Here is a 19,428-nt window from a genome sequence, read left to right as displayed (position 1 = left end):
TGGCATGTGGTGCTGGGGGATTGAACCGCGGTCCCTGATGCTTTGCTAAGCTTGTTCTAAGTAGGTGCTTTAGACCACTGAGCCATCTCACCAGCCCCGGAAGGGGCTATTATTAGGGTGGCTCCACCTTAATTCTCTAGTGCTCTTGGGAGGCCATAAACAGGCGGATCACTACTGAGTCTGATCTAGTAATGAGACCCTGAACACCCTGTAGACCTGTCTCTAAAATATAAATAAATAAAAAATAAAGGCCTGCTTAGGCAAACTTAGGCAGGCTCAGGGTACTGCTGTTCAATTCCCAGCACCGCATGCCGCGCCAACCCTGCCCTCAGGATGGGCTGAGCCAGCCAAAAAATAAATAAATAAAATAAATAATAAATAAAAATAAAACTGTAAGGAGATGCACGTGCGGCAGAGTGCTACTCCGAGGGGCAGGAAGGGGCTGCCGTTGGGGTGGCCTTGATGCCCTAGGGCCTTCCCTGGAATGGTAAGGGCGCATCTCCCGGGGGCTGCTGGGCTTTGACTTTCTGTGTCACTGCCTCACCGTTTTATTTTGCAGTAGAAAGTTGAGAAAATACAAGGGGAAGGTCCTCACCCATCCATATGTGCGGGTGAGGGTGAGGCAAGGTCGGAGTGAGTCAGACTGACTCCCTTCTGGTCCCTAGTGTGGCTGGCCGAGCTCAGAGCTTGAGCTGAGTCACCCCCGGGAGGGCACATTCACACCTCTGCCTGAAGCTGCCCCCGCATGGGGGATGCTCAGAGTGACCCTGCGGCTCTCCTGAGAGACCTGAAGGGATGCTTGTTATGTAAATGCAGGTTCTTGGCCCGCTTCCAGCTGTTGAGTCACAATCTGGGGAGGAGGGGGACCCTGGAGCCTTCATTTTTCTCACAAGCTTCCCAGGTGAGCCTTTGGCAAACCTGAGTGTGATGACCCTGGGAACTGACTCATAGAGGTAGAATTTATAGCAGTTCAATGAGTCTGTAATCATCTTTTTTTTTGGGGGGGGATTGAATTCAGGACTTTGGGATTGCAGGGCAGGCACTTGTAGCACTGAGCTGTATTCCTGGCCCTGTGATAGTCTTTTTTTTTAAATTTATTTTTTATCCTGCGATAGTCTTGTGGAGTTTTAAAAATAGACATGATCCAACAGGTTACAATGCCGGGCTGGCGGTGCTGTTGGGTGATACACTGTAGACTGAAAGGACAGTTTAGCGTTTGCTGGTAGCTAGCGTGTGGCAGGTTGTGGGCACTGCGTCGTGGGCTCACTAGTTCTAGGAGGTGCCTGGATCGGCTGTCTCCCTCCTTCCAACCCCACCCCTCATCTGCCACAGGTGGAGACTCTGTCCACGGAGCTGTCTGCAGAGCGCAGTTTTTCAGCCAAGGCTGAAAGTGGGCGGCAGCAGCTGGAGCGGCAGATCCAGGAGCTCCGGGGGCACCTGGGTGAGGAGGACGCTGGGGCTCGGGCCCGGCAGAAGATGACGATCGCTACCCTTGAATCTAAGCTAGCCCAGGCTGAAGAGCAGCTGGAGCAAGAGAGCAGGTTGGTGGAAAAAGATGATTTGGGCTGCAAGTGCCCTGAGTGTAATTTGCACGGTAATGTAGCAGTCAGCTACAGCTGTGTAACAAACCACTCTAGAACTTAGAGACTTCAAACAATGAATGTTTGTTTTTGCTCTTGAGTGTCTGGCCTGGCGAGTGAGTGCTCTTGGCCAAGGCTGGGTGGGTCTCACTCCCGCATCTTTCCTCATTTGAGGATTAGCTCAATGGATTTGCTGATCTTGACTGAGCCTAAGTAAGCATAAGGCCCTTCTAGAGACAAACAGGCAGCTCCTTGTCCTAACCCAGGATGAGCCTCAAGACAGAGCCACGGCCCAAAGGAGGAGGTAAAGAGCTCACGGGCTTTTAAGACTTAAGACTTAGCTGGGGAGATGGCTCAGTAGAATAAGCGCTTCCCTGGCAAGCGCAAAGGCCTGAGTTCAATCCCCAGTTCTGCCAAGCGGGGAAAAAAAAAGAATTAAGACTTGGAATGTTGGTGTTGTGTCGCTTCTGCCGTAGCAAGTCTTGTAGCCTCCTCAAATTTAGGGGGCTGGGGGAAAAAGGCACCAGCCTTCATGGGTTATACTGCAAACACAGATACCATAAGGGGTAAGAACTGGCACCATATTTCTCCATCTGTCTATCACAAAAATGATTTTTTCTCATATAATAAGAGCTGGAGCTAAGCAGCCAGAAGATGGTTCACATCTGTGTGTTTTCCTTCGTCTTTTCCTATGGTCACAAAATGGCTGCAGTTACACCACGCACCACATCCATCCATATCCACATTCACATCCTAGAAGCAGCAGGAATGCAGGGCTGTAGAAGGTGCCTCCACCTCCAGGTGTTGGAATAACCAGAATATTCCCATAACATTTCCATATAGAAGCTGCTGTGCTAATAAAACTAACAAAATATTTATTGCTAAGTCTAATATCCATCAATCTACTAATACAGGCTGTGCTTACTTTTGTGATCCTCCTGCCTCAGCCACCTGAGTGCTGGAATTACAGGTGTGCTCCCCTACGCTTGGTTTAGTTCTCTGGCTTTCAGCGAGGAGTTCGCTGCATTGCCCATGCTGGCTTTGAACATGTGACTCTCCCGCCTCAACCTGCTGAGTAGCCAGGATTACAGGAGTGCACCACTATGCCCAGCTGTGGTCTCCAGTTCTCCCATGACATCAACCCCACATTCTACCATTCAGTTCTGACTCTGACCTAAGTCAGCACAGACCCACCGCTCGAGGGCTCAGTCCTCCTGACCAGCCCACCTCAGGGGCTAAGCAGCCTTCAGCTCACTCCCACCAGTGTGCCTCACAGCCTCAGTCGGGCCCTGCCATTTCTGCAACGGTGCCCAGAATACAGGGCTACACATTACTTAATCATTACTTCTTTATTATAAGATCTCAGCTCTGGGACAGCCACAGAGAAGAGACATATCGGGCAAGGTTTGTGGGAAGGGGCACAGCGTCTACCTTCCACATAAGCAGCACCTCAAAAGCTCCCCAAGCCCCACCCTTAAGGCTTCCACAGCTAGGCATGGTGGTGAACACCTGTAATCCCAGCATTTAGGAGGCTGAGGCAGGAGTATCACCTCAAATTCAAGGTCAGCCAATGCTGCATAGTTTAAGACCCAAAGTACATAGCCAGACCCTGTCTCAAAAAACAAAACCAAAGGGCTCCCGTAAGGCTTTATTACTAGGCATGCTGGGTTGTCATTGGCCGTTGGTGATCTGCTCCACTTGCAGCTCCTCTCTCCTCCCTGCGAGGTGGGCACCAAGGGTCTCATCCTCTCATCACATGGCGGGCTCCCCTGGCACCTTGTCCCCATCCTGAAGTTGGCCAGGACATCAGCCATCTGGTCATGTTGCAGAAAGACCATGGCTTCCGAGATTCCCATGGCTTTGGGAGCTGTGAGCCAGGAAAGCAGGATGAAGGCCGGATCTGTACTTGGTGCGGGTCCCAGAACCACAGCACACATTTTTAGGACACCAAGTGTCACAGTGGAAGCCAAGGACATCAGTGCCCTGGCTGGCTCTGAGCAGGCTGTGGGGGCCAGATGGGGGTGGGGAAGAAGAAAGAGGCTGTCCAAGAATGGATGATAGCTGCCCGAGGAGCCCATGCGGTCAGCCTCGGCCAGCCTCCTCAGCCCCTTCCTCTCCCCACAGGGAGCGCATCCTCTCGGGCAAGCTGGTGCGCAGGGCTGAGAAGCGACTGAAGGAGGTGGTGCTGCAGGTGGAGGAGGAGCGGAGGGTGGCCGACCAGCTCCGGGACCAGGTGAGTGGGTGGACGGCTTTGGGGGACAGCGGGAAGCGAAAGTAGCGCACAGCGTCTCTGGAGGCAGGGAACCGCTGGCACAGGAGCATTGGGCCAGCACGGGGCTGGGGCACCTGCAGAGGGGCAGAGGCAGTGACAAGCTGACCGACCTGCCAGGCCTGGCGGCGAGGGGGAGGCGACTGGGGTGGGGTGGGGTTGGACTTCCTCAGAAGTGAGCCCAGGATGAAAATGACAACAGAGAGTGCTTTGTGCACCCCAAGCCCAGAGCTATAGACGTGACAGGTAGCACATTTCAATCTTAGCCGAGGTAGATAAAGTTAGTCACCACTTAGGTGAAGAAACTGAGGCACAGAAATGTAAAATGACTTGCTGGAAATTATTAAGCTCATTGGAGGTGGGGCCAGGATTCAGATTTTTGACCTCAGAGTCTGTAATTATTTAAGTACTGGGGCTGGAACCCTGGACCTTCACGCTGAGCTCTGTTCCCAGACCTTTTTGTTTTTATTTTTGAGTTCTTAGTAAAATACTGAGTTGCCCAGGCTGGGCTCAGACTCGCAGCCCTCCTGCCTCAGGCTCCCAGAGTGCTGGGATTACAGCTGTGCACCACCATGCCCTGCTATACTACTGTGTCACAAGCTTTTGCTTTTTTTCTTTCTTTTAATGGATGCTAGCATATCACTAGTCCCACTTCACAGATTAAAAACTAAACTTTAGGGCCGTGGAGATGGTTCAGTGGAGTAAGTGCTTCCCTGGCAAGCGCAGGGGCCTGAGTTCAATCCCTGGTTCTGCAAAACAAAACAAAACAAAACAAAAAAACCAACAACAACAAAAAACAAACAAACAAAAAAAAACCTCTGAAATTTTAGGAGGGGATATAATGTTCACCAAAGTCACAGAGCTTGTAAGTGATAGAGTCTGGATCAGATCCCAGGTCTTCCTGGCTGAACCAAGCCCCTGCACCCTTAAAAGCTCAGCTAAGCTTTATTTGCTGTCAACATCGGGAAAGAAGCACTAAGCCTGGATGCAAGCAGAGGTGACAACAGGTGGCAGCCAGGGCTATGAGGCAACTAAAAACCAAAAGAGAGACACACAGGAAGGGGGACACTCCTTAGATCAGCACCATCAGAGAGACCTCTGAGGAGGTGACATTTGCATTAACACCTGAAGGATGAAAAAGGAGGCCACAGGAGCAGCAGGTGCAAAGGCCCTGCAGGATGCAGTAAGCCAGGTGAATTCTGAGCAGGAAAGCAAACCAGGACGGTTAGGAAAGGCAGTGAGATGCTGTGTGTCCCCTCCCTAGAGAGAGAGGACAGAGGCTGGGGGTTACTGGTGAAGTCGGTCTGCTCCTCCCAGTTTCAGAGGAAGACATCAAGGCCTGAGGGCCAGGGTGAGGGGCTCTTTCGCAGCAGTGCAGGGGCTAGACCTCAGCTGTGGGTGTCCACAGAGGGCCCCTTGGAGGGCATGGTGGAGGCTGGCCAGTAGGTCTTCGGGGAGAATAAGGGCTAGCCAGAAAGCAGGGGATGAGCAGAGAGGGGGACAGGTGGGGTAGGTCGTGGGGGAGGGGAGGACAGCACCACAAGGTACCATTCGGTGGCCCCCCTGCTCTGCCCAGCTGGAGAAAGCGAACCTACGGGTGAAGCAGCTGAAGAGGCAGCTGGAGGAGGCGGAGGAGGAGGCGTCCAGGGCGCAGGCCGGCCGCCGCAGGCTGCAGCGGGAGCTGGAGGACGTCACCGAGTCCGCCGAGTCCATGAACCGTGAGGTGACCACGCTGAGGAACCGGCTCCGGTACAGCGGACTCCCCACGCCCTAGTGGGGGAAGCTGGGCCTGGGTGGGGGCAGAGAGCGCGGGAGCTGGGCTCCCTGGGTACAAGGGGCTTGCGCCAGGGCTGTGATGGCGCTACAGACCCTCGGTCACTTCTCCCCCTGCAGCCGCGGCCCGCTCACCTTCACCACGCGCACAGTGCGCCAGGTGTTCCGCCTGGAGGAGGGCGTGGCTTCCGACGAGGAGGAGGCGGAGGACAAGGAGCCCGCATCGGCTCCGGAGCCCGAGGGTCCCCCGCCAGCCCAGCCCCAGTGACCTGCCTGAGGGGAGGGCCCGCTCCAGCCGCTGCCTCAGCCCAGCACACCCGCCCTGTGGCTTCTTGCACTTTGGAAATGACGCTGCCCTTTGGCATTTTCGGCTACCAGCGACCCCACATAGAGCTCCCTGAGACCTCCTGGCCATTGCAGGGCCCAGCACTGGGAGGCGAAGATGGGGGCCCCATCGCTCGAAAGCGGGGTGGCCCAGAGGGGCGCCGGGGGCGGCTTCCCAGCGGCGCATCCACCAGGCGCCGGAGAAATAAACTCCAACCCGAGTGGACCTGGCTTCAGCTGCGTGTGTTCCTGAGGGTGGGCACTGATGGGGGGTGGTCCTGGCTATGAGTCCAGCTTAGTGCGGGTCTCCTGTGGCCCCCCAGGTGTTCCCTCCATTGTCTAGATGGGGAAACTGTGGCCTGTAGCGTCGACCCTCACCCTAAGCTAAACAGCAAGTGTCGGGAGGTGGCAGCAGGCAAACCAACTCTTCAGGCCTTGGCGGAAATCCCAGCGCCGGCGCCGGGGTTTGCTAAGGGCTGGCATTGGTCTCTGCCCTCAGCACCTTGGAGGCAGGATGTCACCGCTCTGAGAGACCTTCAACAGTGCCGGCACTCGGGCGTTCAGTGAAAAGTTGGGGTGAAACAACCCCCACCAACCTTTTGGGGTAGCAGAAACAGGCTCAGAGCGGCCAAGCCACTTGTCCAAGAAAACACACTTGGCAAGAAGTTGAACCAGGACTGAAATCCAGGGAGGGAGGCTTCAGGGGCCGTGGTACAGTGGACGGGCTGCCCGCCCTCCGCTAGGGACTCAGGACTACCCACTCCCACCGCAGCAGGATCAGCCTTATGTCTGTGGGGCCCGCATCCCCCAGTGAAGGCTGAGGGACCTGGTGTTTGTCATGGAGGGAATTGAGAGGCACTTGCCCCAGACAGGGTGTCAAGGACTCACAATCTACACCTTGCCTCTCCCCAGGCTCCTTACTGGTACTGGGGATTGAACCAGGTTCTTCTCACTGAGCTACAATCCCAGCCCTTCTTTTCTATTTTGAGCCAGGATTTTAAGACCCTAAGTTGCCAAAGCTAGGGATGAACTTGTGACCCTCCTGCTTCAGCCTCCCAGAGTGCTGGGATCATTGGCTTGTGCCAGGGCATAAGGCTCACCACTTTAACACCACCCTTTTTCTGGGCGCCCAGCCCCTCTGCGTGCACCCGTACTCCCTTCTCAGTCCACAAACACAAAGCACTTTTAAATGAAAAGGAAATTTTTATTTTGATGGGGAGTGAGAGGGTGGGTGGGAAAGGGGGCCTGACACTTTTTCTTTGGGGGGGGTGACATGCGGCAGCTTCTGCATTGGGCGGTTCATGCACCCTGGGTGGGCGTGGGGGAGGCTTAGGGGGAGGGGCCTGCCGACCCCTCCCTCCCGGCCCTGCGGGTGGACTTGAGAAGACCCGCCGTTAGCACCAGAGTTGGACGATTTGTAGACCTCCCCTCCCACAGCCTCCGGACCCCGCCCCCATCCCTGAGAGCGCCCCTTTGCCCCTCCCCCCCACAGGCCAGGCCCGCCCCGCCCACTTTCGAGTGAGAGAAACTTATTGCTGTGTGTATGTTGGGGAGGGGGAGCCGCTGAGCTCGACCCCCCCGTCATTCCTTCCTCCCCGATCGCCCTGCCCCATGCCCCGTGTCCGTGCGTTCCCGGAGCGCAGGAGGGGCGCGACATGCGAGTGGGGGGCGCGCGTCATGCAGCGCATGCGTGTAGTTGCAGGCACCCTGGCGGCCGAGGAGAAAAGGAGCGAGACTCGGAGGCAGTCCCATCAGCTCGCTCTCCCTCCCCGAATCCCACACTGTGACTGGGGGGATGGGAGGGACAGGACGAAAGTCGCGTTTTGTAGATGTTTATGATGGTGGTTATTTTTCTTTTTTAAAGCTGAACTAAAAAGCTGGGTACGTGTGGCGGATTGGCGAGCAGGGAGAGCCATTGGGAAGAGGTCAGTACCCTTGGGGAAAGACTCTCACCCCTTTCCCCGCCCTGTTCTGCCTCTTGTGAGGGTCAGGGCAAACTGAGGCCTGTTTAAAGAAGTTGAACCCTTTGGCAATATAATCAGTCCCCACCCCATACCCTGGTGTCTGGAGCCCCTAGCCCTTTACCCTGCCCCGCCATTACCCTCCCCACCCCTCACCCGGATTCACCAGGGCTTAGGGGCCGAGAGGAGGCTGGGGGGACTCAAAATGCCCCTTGCATAGGAATCGTTGCATCGAGAATCGTGCTCAGTGACGCCCCTCACCTACCCTTGGGTGGGCGTGAGGGTGTCCCTGAGGCCGTGGGAGCAGAGGGAGGGAGGGTGCTGATTCCACGGGCCCCCAGCTCCAAAAGGGGGGTCCGCGAAGGATTCTGGGACCAGCGAGGTCTCTGGGCCAGGGGGAGGTAGCGCATCCTTGAGCCTGGGTGGGGTATGAGGGACGGCTTTCCACAGGAGAGGGTGGCGGCCCCTGAGGAGCGCCAGCCCCTGTCCCGGGTTTCCCAAGCCGACTTTCCAGCCGGCCGCAGCCTCTGCGACCATTTTGGGACTGCCTCAAATGGAACCTTAATGAGGACGCCTCGACCAGGAGCGCTCCCGGACTCACCAGTTAGATGCGCAACATGTGCGCGTCCAAGAGGAGACTTTTCAAACAGGTGCTCGTCCTTGGACGGCCTACAACCTTGTCCCACCAGCAAGGGCACCAGTGCGATACTCCAGGAAACTGGTGGCCACAAAGAAAGTACCTTTGGGCACCATCTCAGGGAAGGGATTTGTGGCCAGGGCTAGAGAGGAAGGAAGGAGTGCCGGGGTCTGGCTCCCTGGAATTGCAGACAGGCAGAGCCTGCCTTGGAAGTTCTAGCATCAGGGGATCTGGGATGAATGAGTCTGGTGATCTTTGGGAAACTTGGGAGTGTTTGGGAGGCAGGCCTGAGGATCTGGGGCTGTCCAGATTTTGAAATTGTGGGAACGACCTGGAGCATCCCAAAGGCTGGGCTGAGCTGAAGCTTGGAGCTCTGAAGTGCTGGGATGCAGTCCAGGGAGAGGGGGAGGGGCAGGCAAGGCTCTGTTTGCAGAGGCTACATCCTGGAAGTGTGTGGAGATTTGGGGGTGCGGGGTGCCAGGGCCCTCTCAGGAATTCCAGATGCGGGTCTCATGTCCTGGGGGGGTCGGGGCGGGGCGGGCCGGGATTTTGTGGTGGCCAGATCTTCCCAGTAACTCTGGGGTTGGGAGGTCTGAGTCCATGCACCTGGCACAGAGGCGAGCAGCTCCCTGGAGGGAGGAGGATCACCAACGGGATCTTCCGGAAGGCTGGGGGCCCCCGCTGGGCAACCCACCATGTGCCTCAGCCAAGCGTGGACACCCCAGCTTCTAGTCCCTAGCTGGTCTCCTTTTCAAAAGTGTGTGTGTGTGGGGGGGGTAGTTTCCCTGGAGGGAAGGGCCAGAAGCCAGAGGACCCCGTGTGGCTCGAAGACCTGCCCAACCCCTAGAGCTTCTGGGGGCCCCCTCCCCTCCAACTTGCGGCATGCAGCCCCTGGCGGCTTATTGCTGAGGTGGCTGGGGAGCAGGGGTCCGGCTGAGCATGCATAGTGGGGGGGGATAGGTGCCCCAAGATGGATTTGGTGTCGTTTGGACTTATTTACACGACTCGATGGGGGAGGGTGTCCTATGGCTCATGGAGACCTGAGAAGGCTTTTTGTGGGGAAGTGAGTTGGGGGATGGGATCTGGCCCCTCCCCTTCCATCCTGGGGGCCCAGGTGAGGGGGCGAGGGGCCCGGGGGTGTCTGCTGGCTTCATCATCTCGGTTGCATATTAATGACTTTTTGATTTTTTAAAAAAAATACCTTTCTCCCCTCCACCCCACCCCTAGCTCCTTTCACCTTCCGGGTCACCCCCGAGTCCCCCCACAGGGGGGAGGGGAGCGCTAGAGGATGGAGGGCAGGGTTGGAGGGGCGCGGCGGGTGGCCCGAGGAGAGCCAGGGGGAGTGGCAAGGGGCGCGAGGCGCAGGGACACCCCGCTCAGGCCCGCGATGCTGCTCAGGCTGCGGGATTTCTCGTAACCTGGGGAGGGGCAGAAACATGGGGAAAAAGCATGGAGATGGGGTGCGGAGAGGGTCCCGCGGAGGGACCCCAAGACAGGGAGGAGAGATGGAGAGGGCGAGAGACACCCAGAGACGAAGGCAGTGGGGGACAGTTAGAGACAGAGACAGGGACAGACAGGGAGGGAGACACAAAAAGACAGGCAAGGGGCAGAGATGGGTGGAGCGGACCGAGGAGATGGAGAGAGAGAAGTGAACAAATCGCAGAGTCAGTCAGCGTCCACGAGGAAGGTGCAGACACAGGGGGGGGAGAGACTCCGGATTAGGAGGCGGGCGGCGCCCACCGAGCCTCCGCCCCTCCCCCCTCCCCTCTCCAACCCACCCTCGTGGTCCCCTGGTCTGAGGCCAAAGGTGGGGGGCAGCAAGGCGGGATGGTGGGCGGCAGGGTCGTGAGGAGGGGCTGGGTTGAATGCAAGTAGGGAGCAGCCGGAGGAGAGGCCTGGGGGGCCAGCTGAGGCGGCAGCAGCAGGGCTGGGGGCCACCTGTCCGAGGGACAGGAGGGGAGGGCTAGATGGAGCCAAAGCAGGGGGCGGCGCCCTTGGGGAGTCGGAGGCGGACTCCAAGGGCAGAGGGAGGGGCGAGGCTCAGGCTGAGGCTAGGGGTCCAGGGTCCAGGAGCATCCGGGGAAACGTCCGGGTAGTGACGGGAGGTGTGGGACCGCAGATGGGCACCTGCGGGAAGGGAAGGCCCTAGGGGTACAGCTGGAGGTCTGCGACCAGGCAGAGCCGATGGGCTGTCTGGAGGTGGGGGTCCTGACTGGAGGATAGAGGGCCTTGGGGACTGAAGCCTGCTATCTGGGGGACACCCCCTCCCCACCATTCCCAATTGCTAACCTGGGGGAAAGGGGCAGGGGGGACCCGAGGGTCTCGCGAGGTCTCAGGCGGTGACAAGAGCTGGGGACAGAAATACAAGAGAGTCAAGGCAGGGAGGAGGATGGTAGGGGAACCCCCAACACAGCCTCACTGTTGGGGGGACGGAGAACGCCGGAATCTCTTCCTCCTCGCTGGTGTTTTCCGGGGGAGGGGAGCAGTGAAATGGGGAGGCCAGAGACATCAAATATGGAGGGAGCTTCCGGGGTGGCCGGGGGGAATGGGGACAGGGATGGGGGACAGGAGGGGAGGAGCAGCAGGTGTGGGTGAGGTGTCTGGAAAGGAGTGGGGTAAGGGGAGGGCGGGGAAGGTCAGGGTCCTGGACACAGGCAGAGAACTCAGTCACCCCATCAGCTCCAGCCAATATTTGAGTTCAATGAATGGATTTTGGCATTGTAGGCAAGAGAAGCAGGGACCCCACCTCTCTCCCCACCTGAGCCCCAGCCCTTACTCCCACTCCCACCTTTTCCACCCAACCCCCATTCCCTCAGACCTGGGGACAGGAAGCAAGGGCCACAGGGAGGGGACCGAGCAGGGGGAGGGCAGAGGCGGGAGGAGGGAGGGAAGGAAGAATGAGATGACAATGGAGGAAGAGGGGTGTGGAAAGCGGGGAACGGACTCTGGACAGGAGCTGGGAGGCCTGGGTTCTCACTTTCTGCTGTGGCCTCAGGGCCCTCCAGCCCTCCCTGGCTGTATGGAACACAGGGGCTTAAGCAGGCCTCCCAGGAGACTCCTCCACAGTCTCCTTTTGGGGCGTGGCCCATGTTTCCCTCACCTTTAAGATCAATTCCAGCTCCCCTCCCCCTCTGTACCCCTCTTCCCTCACTGTGCCTTCTACAGACTACTTCTGGACTCGGGACTTTGCCTGCTGCTTCCTCCAATTAGAGCTTGGCAGGCTTTTCCTGTACAGTGCAATAGTACACCCTTTTGGCTATAGGAGCCATATGGCCCCAGTTACAATTACTCCACTCCGTTGTAGCTTAACGTGACTGTGTCCCAATAAAGTTTTATTTATAAAAACTGGGCTGGAAGGAAGCTTCCAGGCCTACTACCAACCTGTGCTCTAGATGTAAAGCTGAACATCTGCCCACAGGTCTCCACCGCCTGGAGCTGGGTCCTCATTGCTACGGGGAATGGCGGCACAGTCTGCAATCCTAGTTGGGGGGAGGCTGAAGCAGGATTGAGTCCAACCTCAGCCTGGGCAACTTAAGTGAGATCTTGTGTCAAAAAAACAATTTTAATTTTAAAAGTTGGACATGGTGGTACATGCCTGTAATTCCAGAACTCGGGAGGCTGACACAGAAAGACTGCTATGAGTTTGAGGGCAGCCTGAACTAGAGTGATAGCCTGTCTCAAAAGATAAAACAAACAAATGTACAAGATGGGGTTGTAGCTCAGTGGTGACAGAGTATAGGTGCAAGGCCCTGCGGCACAGGGAGGGGACAGGATCACAGCACTGACTTCCTAGCATTTGGGGGGTTGTGTATTGCTAAGGCCCTCTTCACCCCACCCCCTCACCTCTTGGCCTCAGAACCTTCCTGCCCCTCTCTAGCACAGCTGGCTGCAGCTTTGGCCTCTGGTCTCTCTAGGACCCTCACCTCAGCCTGACCTCCCCTGGCTGCCACCCCGGCTCCTTGCCAACCAACTCTCAGACTCAGGTCGCTCTAGTCACGGGCAGGTGGCTTTTATTCTCTATCCTGGACACCTGAAGTTGCCCCTGACACCCCCCGGGGGCTTGTGTATTCTTCTGCCTCCATCCAAGCACAGGTGAGTCTAGACTTGTCTGCCTCCCTGGCGCTCAGGGGGCTGGGCTTTGCCCAGAGGGAGCCCCGTGCCCAGCTGCTGGCTGAGTCTCAGCAGCGCCTGCCTCCTGGCTGCATCCTGCACACGGAAGTGTCAGTGCACACCCCACTTTCCTAACTGAATGCAAATCCAGGGGAGGGGCAGGGAGAGATGGTGATGGGGGCCAGTCGTGAGGACCAAGTGTGGTGGGAGGGTGGGGTTAGTTCCGAGAGGTTGATGGGGACAAGGTGAGTCCGCGGACATTGGGGGGTCAGTGTCAGGAGGGGGTGCAGCTGTTCACGGTGAAGTAAGGGAGGGGAGTCTCGGTCAGTGGGGGCTGCATGTGGTGGGAGGGGTTAGTCAAAAGGAGGGGGGAGTCAGGAGGGAGCAGAGGGGGCTACTTACCCCGGGGGAAGGGGATTCGTCCACTAGGGGGATATCCAGGCCGCAGCGTTGGCGTTGAGGTCGGGCAAGAAGCTTGGGGGGCCTGGCTTACGCCAGTCTTGGGGGAGTAGTGGGGGAGCACCAGTGGCTGGGGTGGGGAGGAGGCCAAGGGGGACGGGGGATGGAGATGGAATAAAGACAGGTGAAGGGTCAGTGGGGAGGAAGCCTGGGGCTGGAGATTTGGGAGGGAGGCAGTTGGGGTTCAGGTAGGGGGAAGGGGAGCCGCTGCCTCCACCCCCCCACCCTCTCTTCCCTCCCCTGGGCAGGGGGGAGAGAGAGAGTCCCGAGGGTCCCATGGAGGGTGCCTCACCTTTTCGGATGGAGCCGTCAGGGGAAGGGGCGTAGTCAGTGAGGAGGAAGCAGGCGCGGTCCCGGCTATAGCGGCCCCGACTTCCAGGGGTGATGGGACTCTTGTCCTCAGGTGACATGGCGGGCTGGTCAATGGCAGGGCAGTCCTCGTGGGCCAGTGCAGCAGCAGCAGGGTCACCATTGGGGCGGGGATCTGTGTCCCCAGGGGATCAGACAGAGACACAGAGGAAAGTGTGAGGTGATTTGGAAAAGGCTGGGAGCTAGGAAAGATTCCATGGCAGGGTCCATGTGGACACCCGGAGAGGTCTGGCAGGGGGTCCTGAGGGTGAGGTGTGCTGGTGGCCAGGGATGGTTTCTGGGGGTGGTGAAGGGCAGGTGAGATAGTGGGGGCCTGGGGTTAGGGCAGGATGTAGAAGGTGAGGCTGGGGGCTGAGTTGGGTGGAAGCCATCTGAGCAACCTGGCCAGGGTGGGTGCTGGGGGCTAACAGGGGCAGCAAGGGAGGATGTGTTGAGTGCAGGGTGCTGAAAGGGCACCATGGGGCAGGGCTGGGAGGTGACAGGTGAGGGAGGGGGAGGTGGGGGTCCCCTAGGCCCTGACTTGAGCTATTTTTAATGGGTGTGAAACTGGGCCAGTGGCTGAGGGAACAAGATGGGGGCCGGGTGGCCCGGCTCCTTTTCTTGACCTACTTAAGGTCTGGGGGTGGGGCCCACCTCTTCCGCCTCCCCGCCACCCAAATTACTTCTTCTGAGGCACAGACTCCCCAGGGATAAACACACAACCTTCTGCTGCTGTCCCCTCACCTCATGTCCTCATCTCAGCGACATCCGTCTGGACCTCTGTCCAGACCCCTCCCCAGAGCTCCCTGGGCACCACCTGTCTATCTTGTGCCCTCTCAGCTCTGGCCTGACTCCTCTCTGGTCTCACTGAGAGAACATCCTGGCTTCTCCCACTAACCCCCACCTACCCCTCAGCCTCCCTCTGTCCCCCTTGTCCCTCTGCACTTCCTGCCAGACACATTATGCGACACTAAAGGCCTCCAGGATACCTGTGAGACCCTGAGCTCCTCTCACCAAATGGCCTGTGGCTCAGCCTCAATGGCCCCTGGAATCACTTGGCTTCAGGTCTCTCTCTCCCCAAAGAGAGGAGAAAAATCATGCCTCTGGCTGTGAAGGACTCCTCTCTGGCCTGTCATCTTCCTCCTCTCCCATATTGAGGCCAGCCACCCCGTCTCTGCACCTCCCATGGCCTCCATCTGCCCCAAACCCATGCCCCAGCCTCACCTGCCCTGTTGATTTCAACCACTTCCTCCTGAGCCAGTGGGCAGGGCTCACCAGGGGCCGGCAGAGGAGGCAGCCCCATGATCCCCAGTCCCCCTGCACCTCCCCTGAGCAGCCCGGGGTGCGTGTGGGGCCCAGGCGGGTAGGCCCCGGCCACAGTCACCCCCATGGAGGGGGGAGTGATGGGTGGTGGAGGGCTGATGCCACCGCTGCCGTGGTGAGGATGGGGTGGGGGAGGTGGGGGTGGGTCAGGCTTGCAGTAGTTGGGCGAGCCAGGCTGGGGGGGCCGGGGGATGTGTTTGTTTTTCTTCTTGGGCAACTTCTGTTTGGCCATGGCCAGCGAATAGTACATGCCAAAGTTGTTGACAATGACAGGAACAGGCATGGCGATGGTCAGCACCCCCGCCAGGGCACACAACGCCCCAACTAGCATCCCAGACCAGGTCTTGGGGTACATGTCTCCATAGCCCAGGGTCGTCATGGTGACCACAGCCCACCAGAAGCCAATGGGGATGTTCTTGAAGTAGGTGTGGTTGGATCCCAGGATGTCATCAGGGTCAGCGCCAATGCGCTCAGCATAATAAATCATGGTGGCAAAGATGAGCACCCCCAGGGCCAGGAAGATGATAAGCAGCAGGAACTCATTGGTGCTGGCACGGAGTGTGTGGCCCAGCACCCGCAGCCCCACAAAGTGACGGGTCAGCTTAAAGATGCGCAGGATTCGGACAAAGCGGACGACACGCAAAAAGCCCAGCACGTCCTTGGCGGCCTTGGAGCTGAGGCCCGAGAGGCCCACCTCCAGGTAGAAGGGCAAAATGGCGACACAGTCGATGATGTTGAGGCTGCTCTTGAGAAACTCCACCTTGTCCGGGCAGAAGGTGATTCGCATGAGGAACTCAAAGGTGAACCAGACCACACACACGCCCTCCACGTAGGTCAGGAAAGGCTCTGTCTCCACCTCCACGTTGGTGATATTCTCAGGCGGGGCCCCAGGGATGGGGGAGGCCTGCGTCACTGTCTTGTTGCTGATGTGGATGAAGCCTTCGTGGGTCTCCAGGCAGAAGGTGGTGATGGAAATGAGGATGAAGAAGAGTGAGGCGAAGGCCACATACTGCAGGCAGGATGGGAGAGAGAGAAAGCTGACCGAGGCACAGAACACTTCACTGTCCCCTTGCCAGCCTCCCAGGCTCAACCCTGAGGGGATCGAGGTATTCCAGCCCTGTGGCTCCATCATATCTGGCTTCCTGTGCTGCCCTCTAAAGTAACAAAAGGAACAGAGCAGCAGGACAGGACCTGGCCCTAGCAGATGGGGCAGCAGAGCAGGGTCTCCTCTGGAACCTCGCTCTGGTCCCATTCTGCCTTCTAGGCCACCTTACTCCAACCTCCTGTCCCTCAGGCTCCCTGGCCAGCCTCAAGGGTTGAACTATGGAATAGGCACACACCCCTTATGCCTCAGAAGCTTTGGGGCTCAGCTTGGAGTTCAGGGAAGGGAAACATGGGGTGGGATGCGGGGCAGACCACAAGGTGGTTAAGAACAAGAAAGCATGAGTTTAAATCCAGCTTTTGACATATCAGACTTGGGGCAAGGACGTAAGCCTTTCTGAACCTTAAGTTTTTCATGAGATTGTAAGAATTAAACGAAGTGTGTGTACCAAGGGCTTGGCCCTGTGCCCAGAACACAGTAAGGAGGTCTGAACTGTTACTGGGCTACAGGGCATCACTTAGTGGGGGCAAGGATGTTGAGGGTCTCAGCGCCCATGCTCAGGCCCCAGAAAAGGAAAAGCCTGGATGAAAACTTTGCCCAGAGAACACAGGACAGAGGAAGTTGGGGTCCAGGTCCTGAAGAGAGATGGGCTGGAAGGGTTAAGGATGTGAAAGGAAAGAGCAGAGAAAGGGAGAACAGGAGCTTGAGGTTCAGAGAAGGGGTCTTGACTCCGGTTAGGAGGGCAGGCACACAGTCAGAGAATTAGGGGCTAAGGAAACTTGGGTCCTGGCAAGGCAGAGAAAGACTAGAGCTCCTGCAACTCCAAACCCAAGATTGGAGTTTGACAGAGCCTTGAAGAGGGGACAGGGAGGTTAAGGTCTAGGGGAAGAAGGCCAGGGGTCAGCTCCTGGAGATCATAATGGGCTCTGTTGGGGGGGGGGTCCCTAGGAGAGGAAAAGAAACAGGTGAAGGGGGCTTTAATCAGATGGGTAGTGCAGTCTCAGGGCACAGAGAGCCCTGGACTTGAGGTGGACCAGGGGGATCGGTGAGGGACCTCTGCCACCCTCTTGGTTTCTCCGCAGTGGGTTAAGAGGCAAAAGGCCTCCGCAGAGCGCATGCCCGATATTCCCCACCCCCCTCCATGCCAGGCGCAAGGCAGGCTGCGGCACCGCAGTGGGGGCGGGCCGGCCGGGCCGGGGGGGCGGGGCACGCGGCGGACAGCACCGCGGACAGCTCCCGCCGCAGTGCGCAGCCGCAGTGTTCCGGCACAGTGTTAACCCTTCCGTGGCTGGAGTCCATCAGGCGGCGCGCAGCCGCAGAGCTGCGCTTCCCGACAGAAGCCGCGGGACCAGCTCCGTTAACTCCTTCCCTCCCAAGGCACAGGAAAGAAGTGGGCACCCGCCGCAGTCCACAGCTGCAGGGCTGGACAGCGTGGGCCGGTTTAACCCCTTGTCCCAAGGAGACTAACAAGCAGAAAGGATAGGTGGGCATGGAATCCCTGTAAGGAGGAAAGGAAAGATGACAAGGGAGAAAGTAGGGCTAGACCCTGCACTTGGCACTGGCCAGAGCTCCCAACTCCCAAGCAATGTTACTTAGAGTCTGTAAAGTGCTTGGTACACCGCAGACACACAGAAAAGCATCTGCGCAGTCAATAAATGACCTCCGTAGCTGTCCCGGACCCCTAGTCAGATCCTCACCGAAGGACTCCACCCCCGCCCTCCCCCTCACCTTAGCACCCTTCAATGGGGTCAAGGGAGAAAGGCGCCCCGGGGCGTGGGGGTGGGGCAGCTAGCAAGCCTCGGGGCATCTAAGGCCATGTCCCTTCCGCGCCTCTTCCTCCCCACTTCCCCCCACTCAACCCCAAATCTCGCCAACTCAGCGCTTCCCAGGGACCAAACTTTCTGCGGTGCCTCCGGGGCCCCCTCCCCCTTCCTCCCTCCCCCGGCGCAAATGCGGCACTGCGGCTCCGCGTCCTTCCCGGCCCAGGACGCGGCACTGTGGGGGGATGGGGCCCGGACGAGTTCCTCCAGGTGTTTGGGCCTCCTGGAGAGTGGAGAGGGGTCCCAGGATCATTATGCTTTCCCCCTCTTTCCAATTTCCCCAACTCCCCGCTCTTCCCACACTTTTTCCCTCTGGGGTCTCCTAGACTGGGAAGAAGTTGGGGAAGAAGAGGTTTGGGAAGAGCCAAGGGGAGGGCAGGCACTTAGCCGTCACAAGCGCTTAAGGAAGTTTTCTACAAGTGGAGAGTGCTTGGGAAGGATTCATAGGCTATGAGGGAGATACAGCCAGCTGGAGAAAAGAGAAGGTTAGAATATGGGCTCTTTGTGGCAGAGGGAAAGAGGCTGCGGGGCCCAGGCCTGGGCTTGGGGAAGGGGAGCATGAGAAACCGAGAAAGCAGGGCTGAGCGAGGGAAAATGGGGAAGTGAAAAGATCCTGAGGCAGGCAGACAGAATGGGAGCTATTTGGAGGAGTTTCTGGGCTGAAGACCAGAGCAAGATTCCCAAGTTTTGAGGTAAGAGATAAAGTTCTAGAGCAGGAAGTGAAGTCACTTGACAGACCAGGAAAGGGAGTAGGGCACTTTGGGAAGGGCAAAACCCCAGGGACTGAGTGTGGTGTGCAGTTTGAAAGGATGAAAGGGAGAAGCTGGGGCAAGGAAGAGAATTGCTGGAGGACACACGGGCTCTACAAAGGAAACTCTAGAGAACATGGGCGCTCCAGAGTGTTCTGGAGACAGGAGGAGGCATGTGAAAGACTGGGGGAAGCACACAGCTTTCTGGGGAAAGTCCTTAGGACAAGAGATTGCACAGGATAAGAAGGAAGGGACAGAAACAGAGGGGGTAGCAGGGGAAGTGCCCCAAGACTCAGCCTTGCAGCATGGAGGAGCAAGGGGTCAGGAGAAGGAGTCCAGGAGGCCCTGCTGTCAGGCTTTTGGAAACTTTGACGGGGTTGGAGGCTGGGTTGAGAATAACTAGGAGACTGAATTTGAAGAGGCCCTCTGGGATCCCGGGCCAGGGAGAACAGGGAGGTGAAGAGGACAGGGCGGGAGGCAGGTTCACAGGACCTAGTACAGTGTAGGAGGACTGTGAAGAGAGCTCGGGTGGGGGAGGGGTGGAGTGCTCCAAGAAACCTGGGAGAGGTCCTGTGAGGGTGTGGGGTAGCCAAGGCAGGCGACAAGACGTTTGGAGGGGCTGGGAAACTGGAGATTGGGTTTGTTCAGAGGAGCCCACTGAGATTCATGGTCGAGAGGGACTTTCTAAAGGTCTAGGGTGGCCTGGGACAGGCACCAGAGACTCTAAAGGTTGGAGACGTCTTTTGGGGACCTGAAGGCAGGAGGGGGATGTGTTGGAAGGACAGAAGGTCTGGTTTGGGAGCCCAGAGAATCTAGAAGGAGCTGGGACTGGCACTCTTGAGGGCCTGGGGGGGGGGGCCTGGAAGGGGTGCTGAGGGCCCCGAGAGCGGCTCACCCTGGCGGCCCGCGACGAGTAGGGGTCTTCAAAGAGCGCCCACACGCGGGGTTGCCAGCGGCGCCACCACGTGCCGCC

General features: G+C 58.0%; 2 protein-coding genes across 8 annotated transcripts in view; one reads left to right on the top strand and one right to left on the bottom strand.

The window, feature by feature from the left end:
- Myh14 (myosin heavy chain 14) overlaps nucleotides 1-6,172 on the top strand; it is a gene marked incomplete at its 5' end in the record, with an annotated part of 62,480 nt that extends 56,308 nt beyond the window's left edge. The window contains 4 exons of the mRNA XM_023706678.1: nucleotides 1,333-1,541; nucleotides 3,705-3,813; nucleotides 5,426-5,598; nucleotides 5,743-6,172. Of these exons, the coding sequence (XP_023562446.1) occupies nucleotides 1,333-1,541; nucleotides 3,705-3,813; nucleotides 5,426-5,598; nucleotides 5,743-5,890 (639 nt within the window). The remainder of the gene's footprint in view (nucleotides 1-1,332; nucleotides 1,542-3,704; nucleotides 3,814-5,425; nucleotides 5,599-5,742) is intronic.
- A 1,906-nt stretch (nucleotides 6,173-8,078) lies between these two features.
- Kcnc3 (potassium voltage-gated channel subfamily C member 3) overlaps nucleotides 8,079-19,428 on the bottom strand; it is a 15,631-nt gene continuing 4,281 nt past the window's right edge. Inside the window, exons 2-7 of one of the 7 annotated variants that reach the window (XR_002819167.1) lie at nucleotides 14,686-15,793; nucleotides 13,406-13,597; nucleotides 13,057-13,183; nucleotides 11,926-12,086; nucleotides 10,834-10,893; nucleotides 8,079-9,962 (exon numbers count right to left, since the gene is read on the bottom strand). Coding sequence is in view for 3 of the 7 variants with exons in the window: in XM_023706667.1 (XP_023562435.1) it covers nucleotides 13,080-13,183; nucleotides 13,406-13,597; nucleotides 14,686-15,793 (1,404 nt within the window). In the remaining 4 variants the exon portion in view is untranslated. Of the gene's footprint in view, nucleotides 10,894-11,452; nucleotides 12,087-13,056; nucleotides 13,184-13,405; nucleotides 13,598-14,685; nucleotides 15,794-19,428 lie in introns of those variants that run through there. The other 6 variants (XR_002819165.1, XR_002819166.1, XR_002819168.1 and 3 more) reach the window with 6 other exon arrangements.

Source organism: Octodon degus, unplaced genomic scaffold (genome assembly GCF_000260255.1).
Source record: "Octodon degus isolate 3935 unplaced genomic scaffold, OctDeg1.0 scaffold00268, whole genome shotgun sequence".
Lineage (NCBI taxonomy): Eukaryota > Metazoa > Chordata > Mammalia > Rodentia > Octodontidae > Octodon > Octodon degus.
Note: the sequence above shows the minus strand (reverse complement) of the source record. Positions and strands in the feature narration are given on the sequence as shown.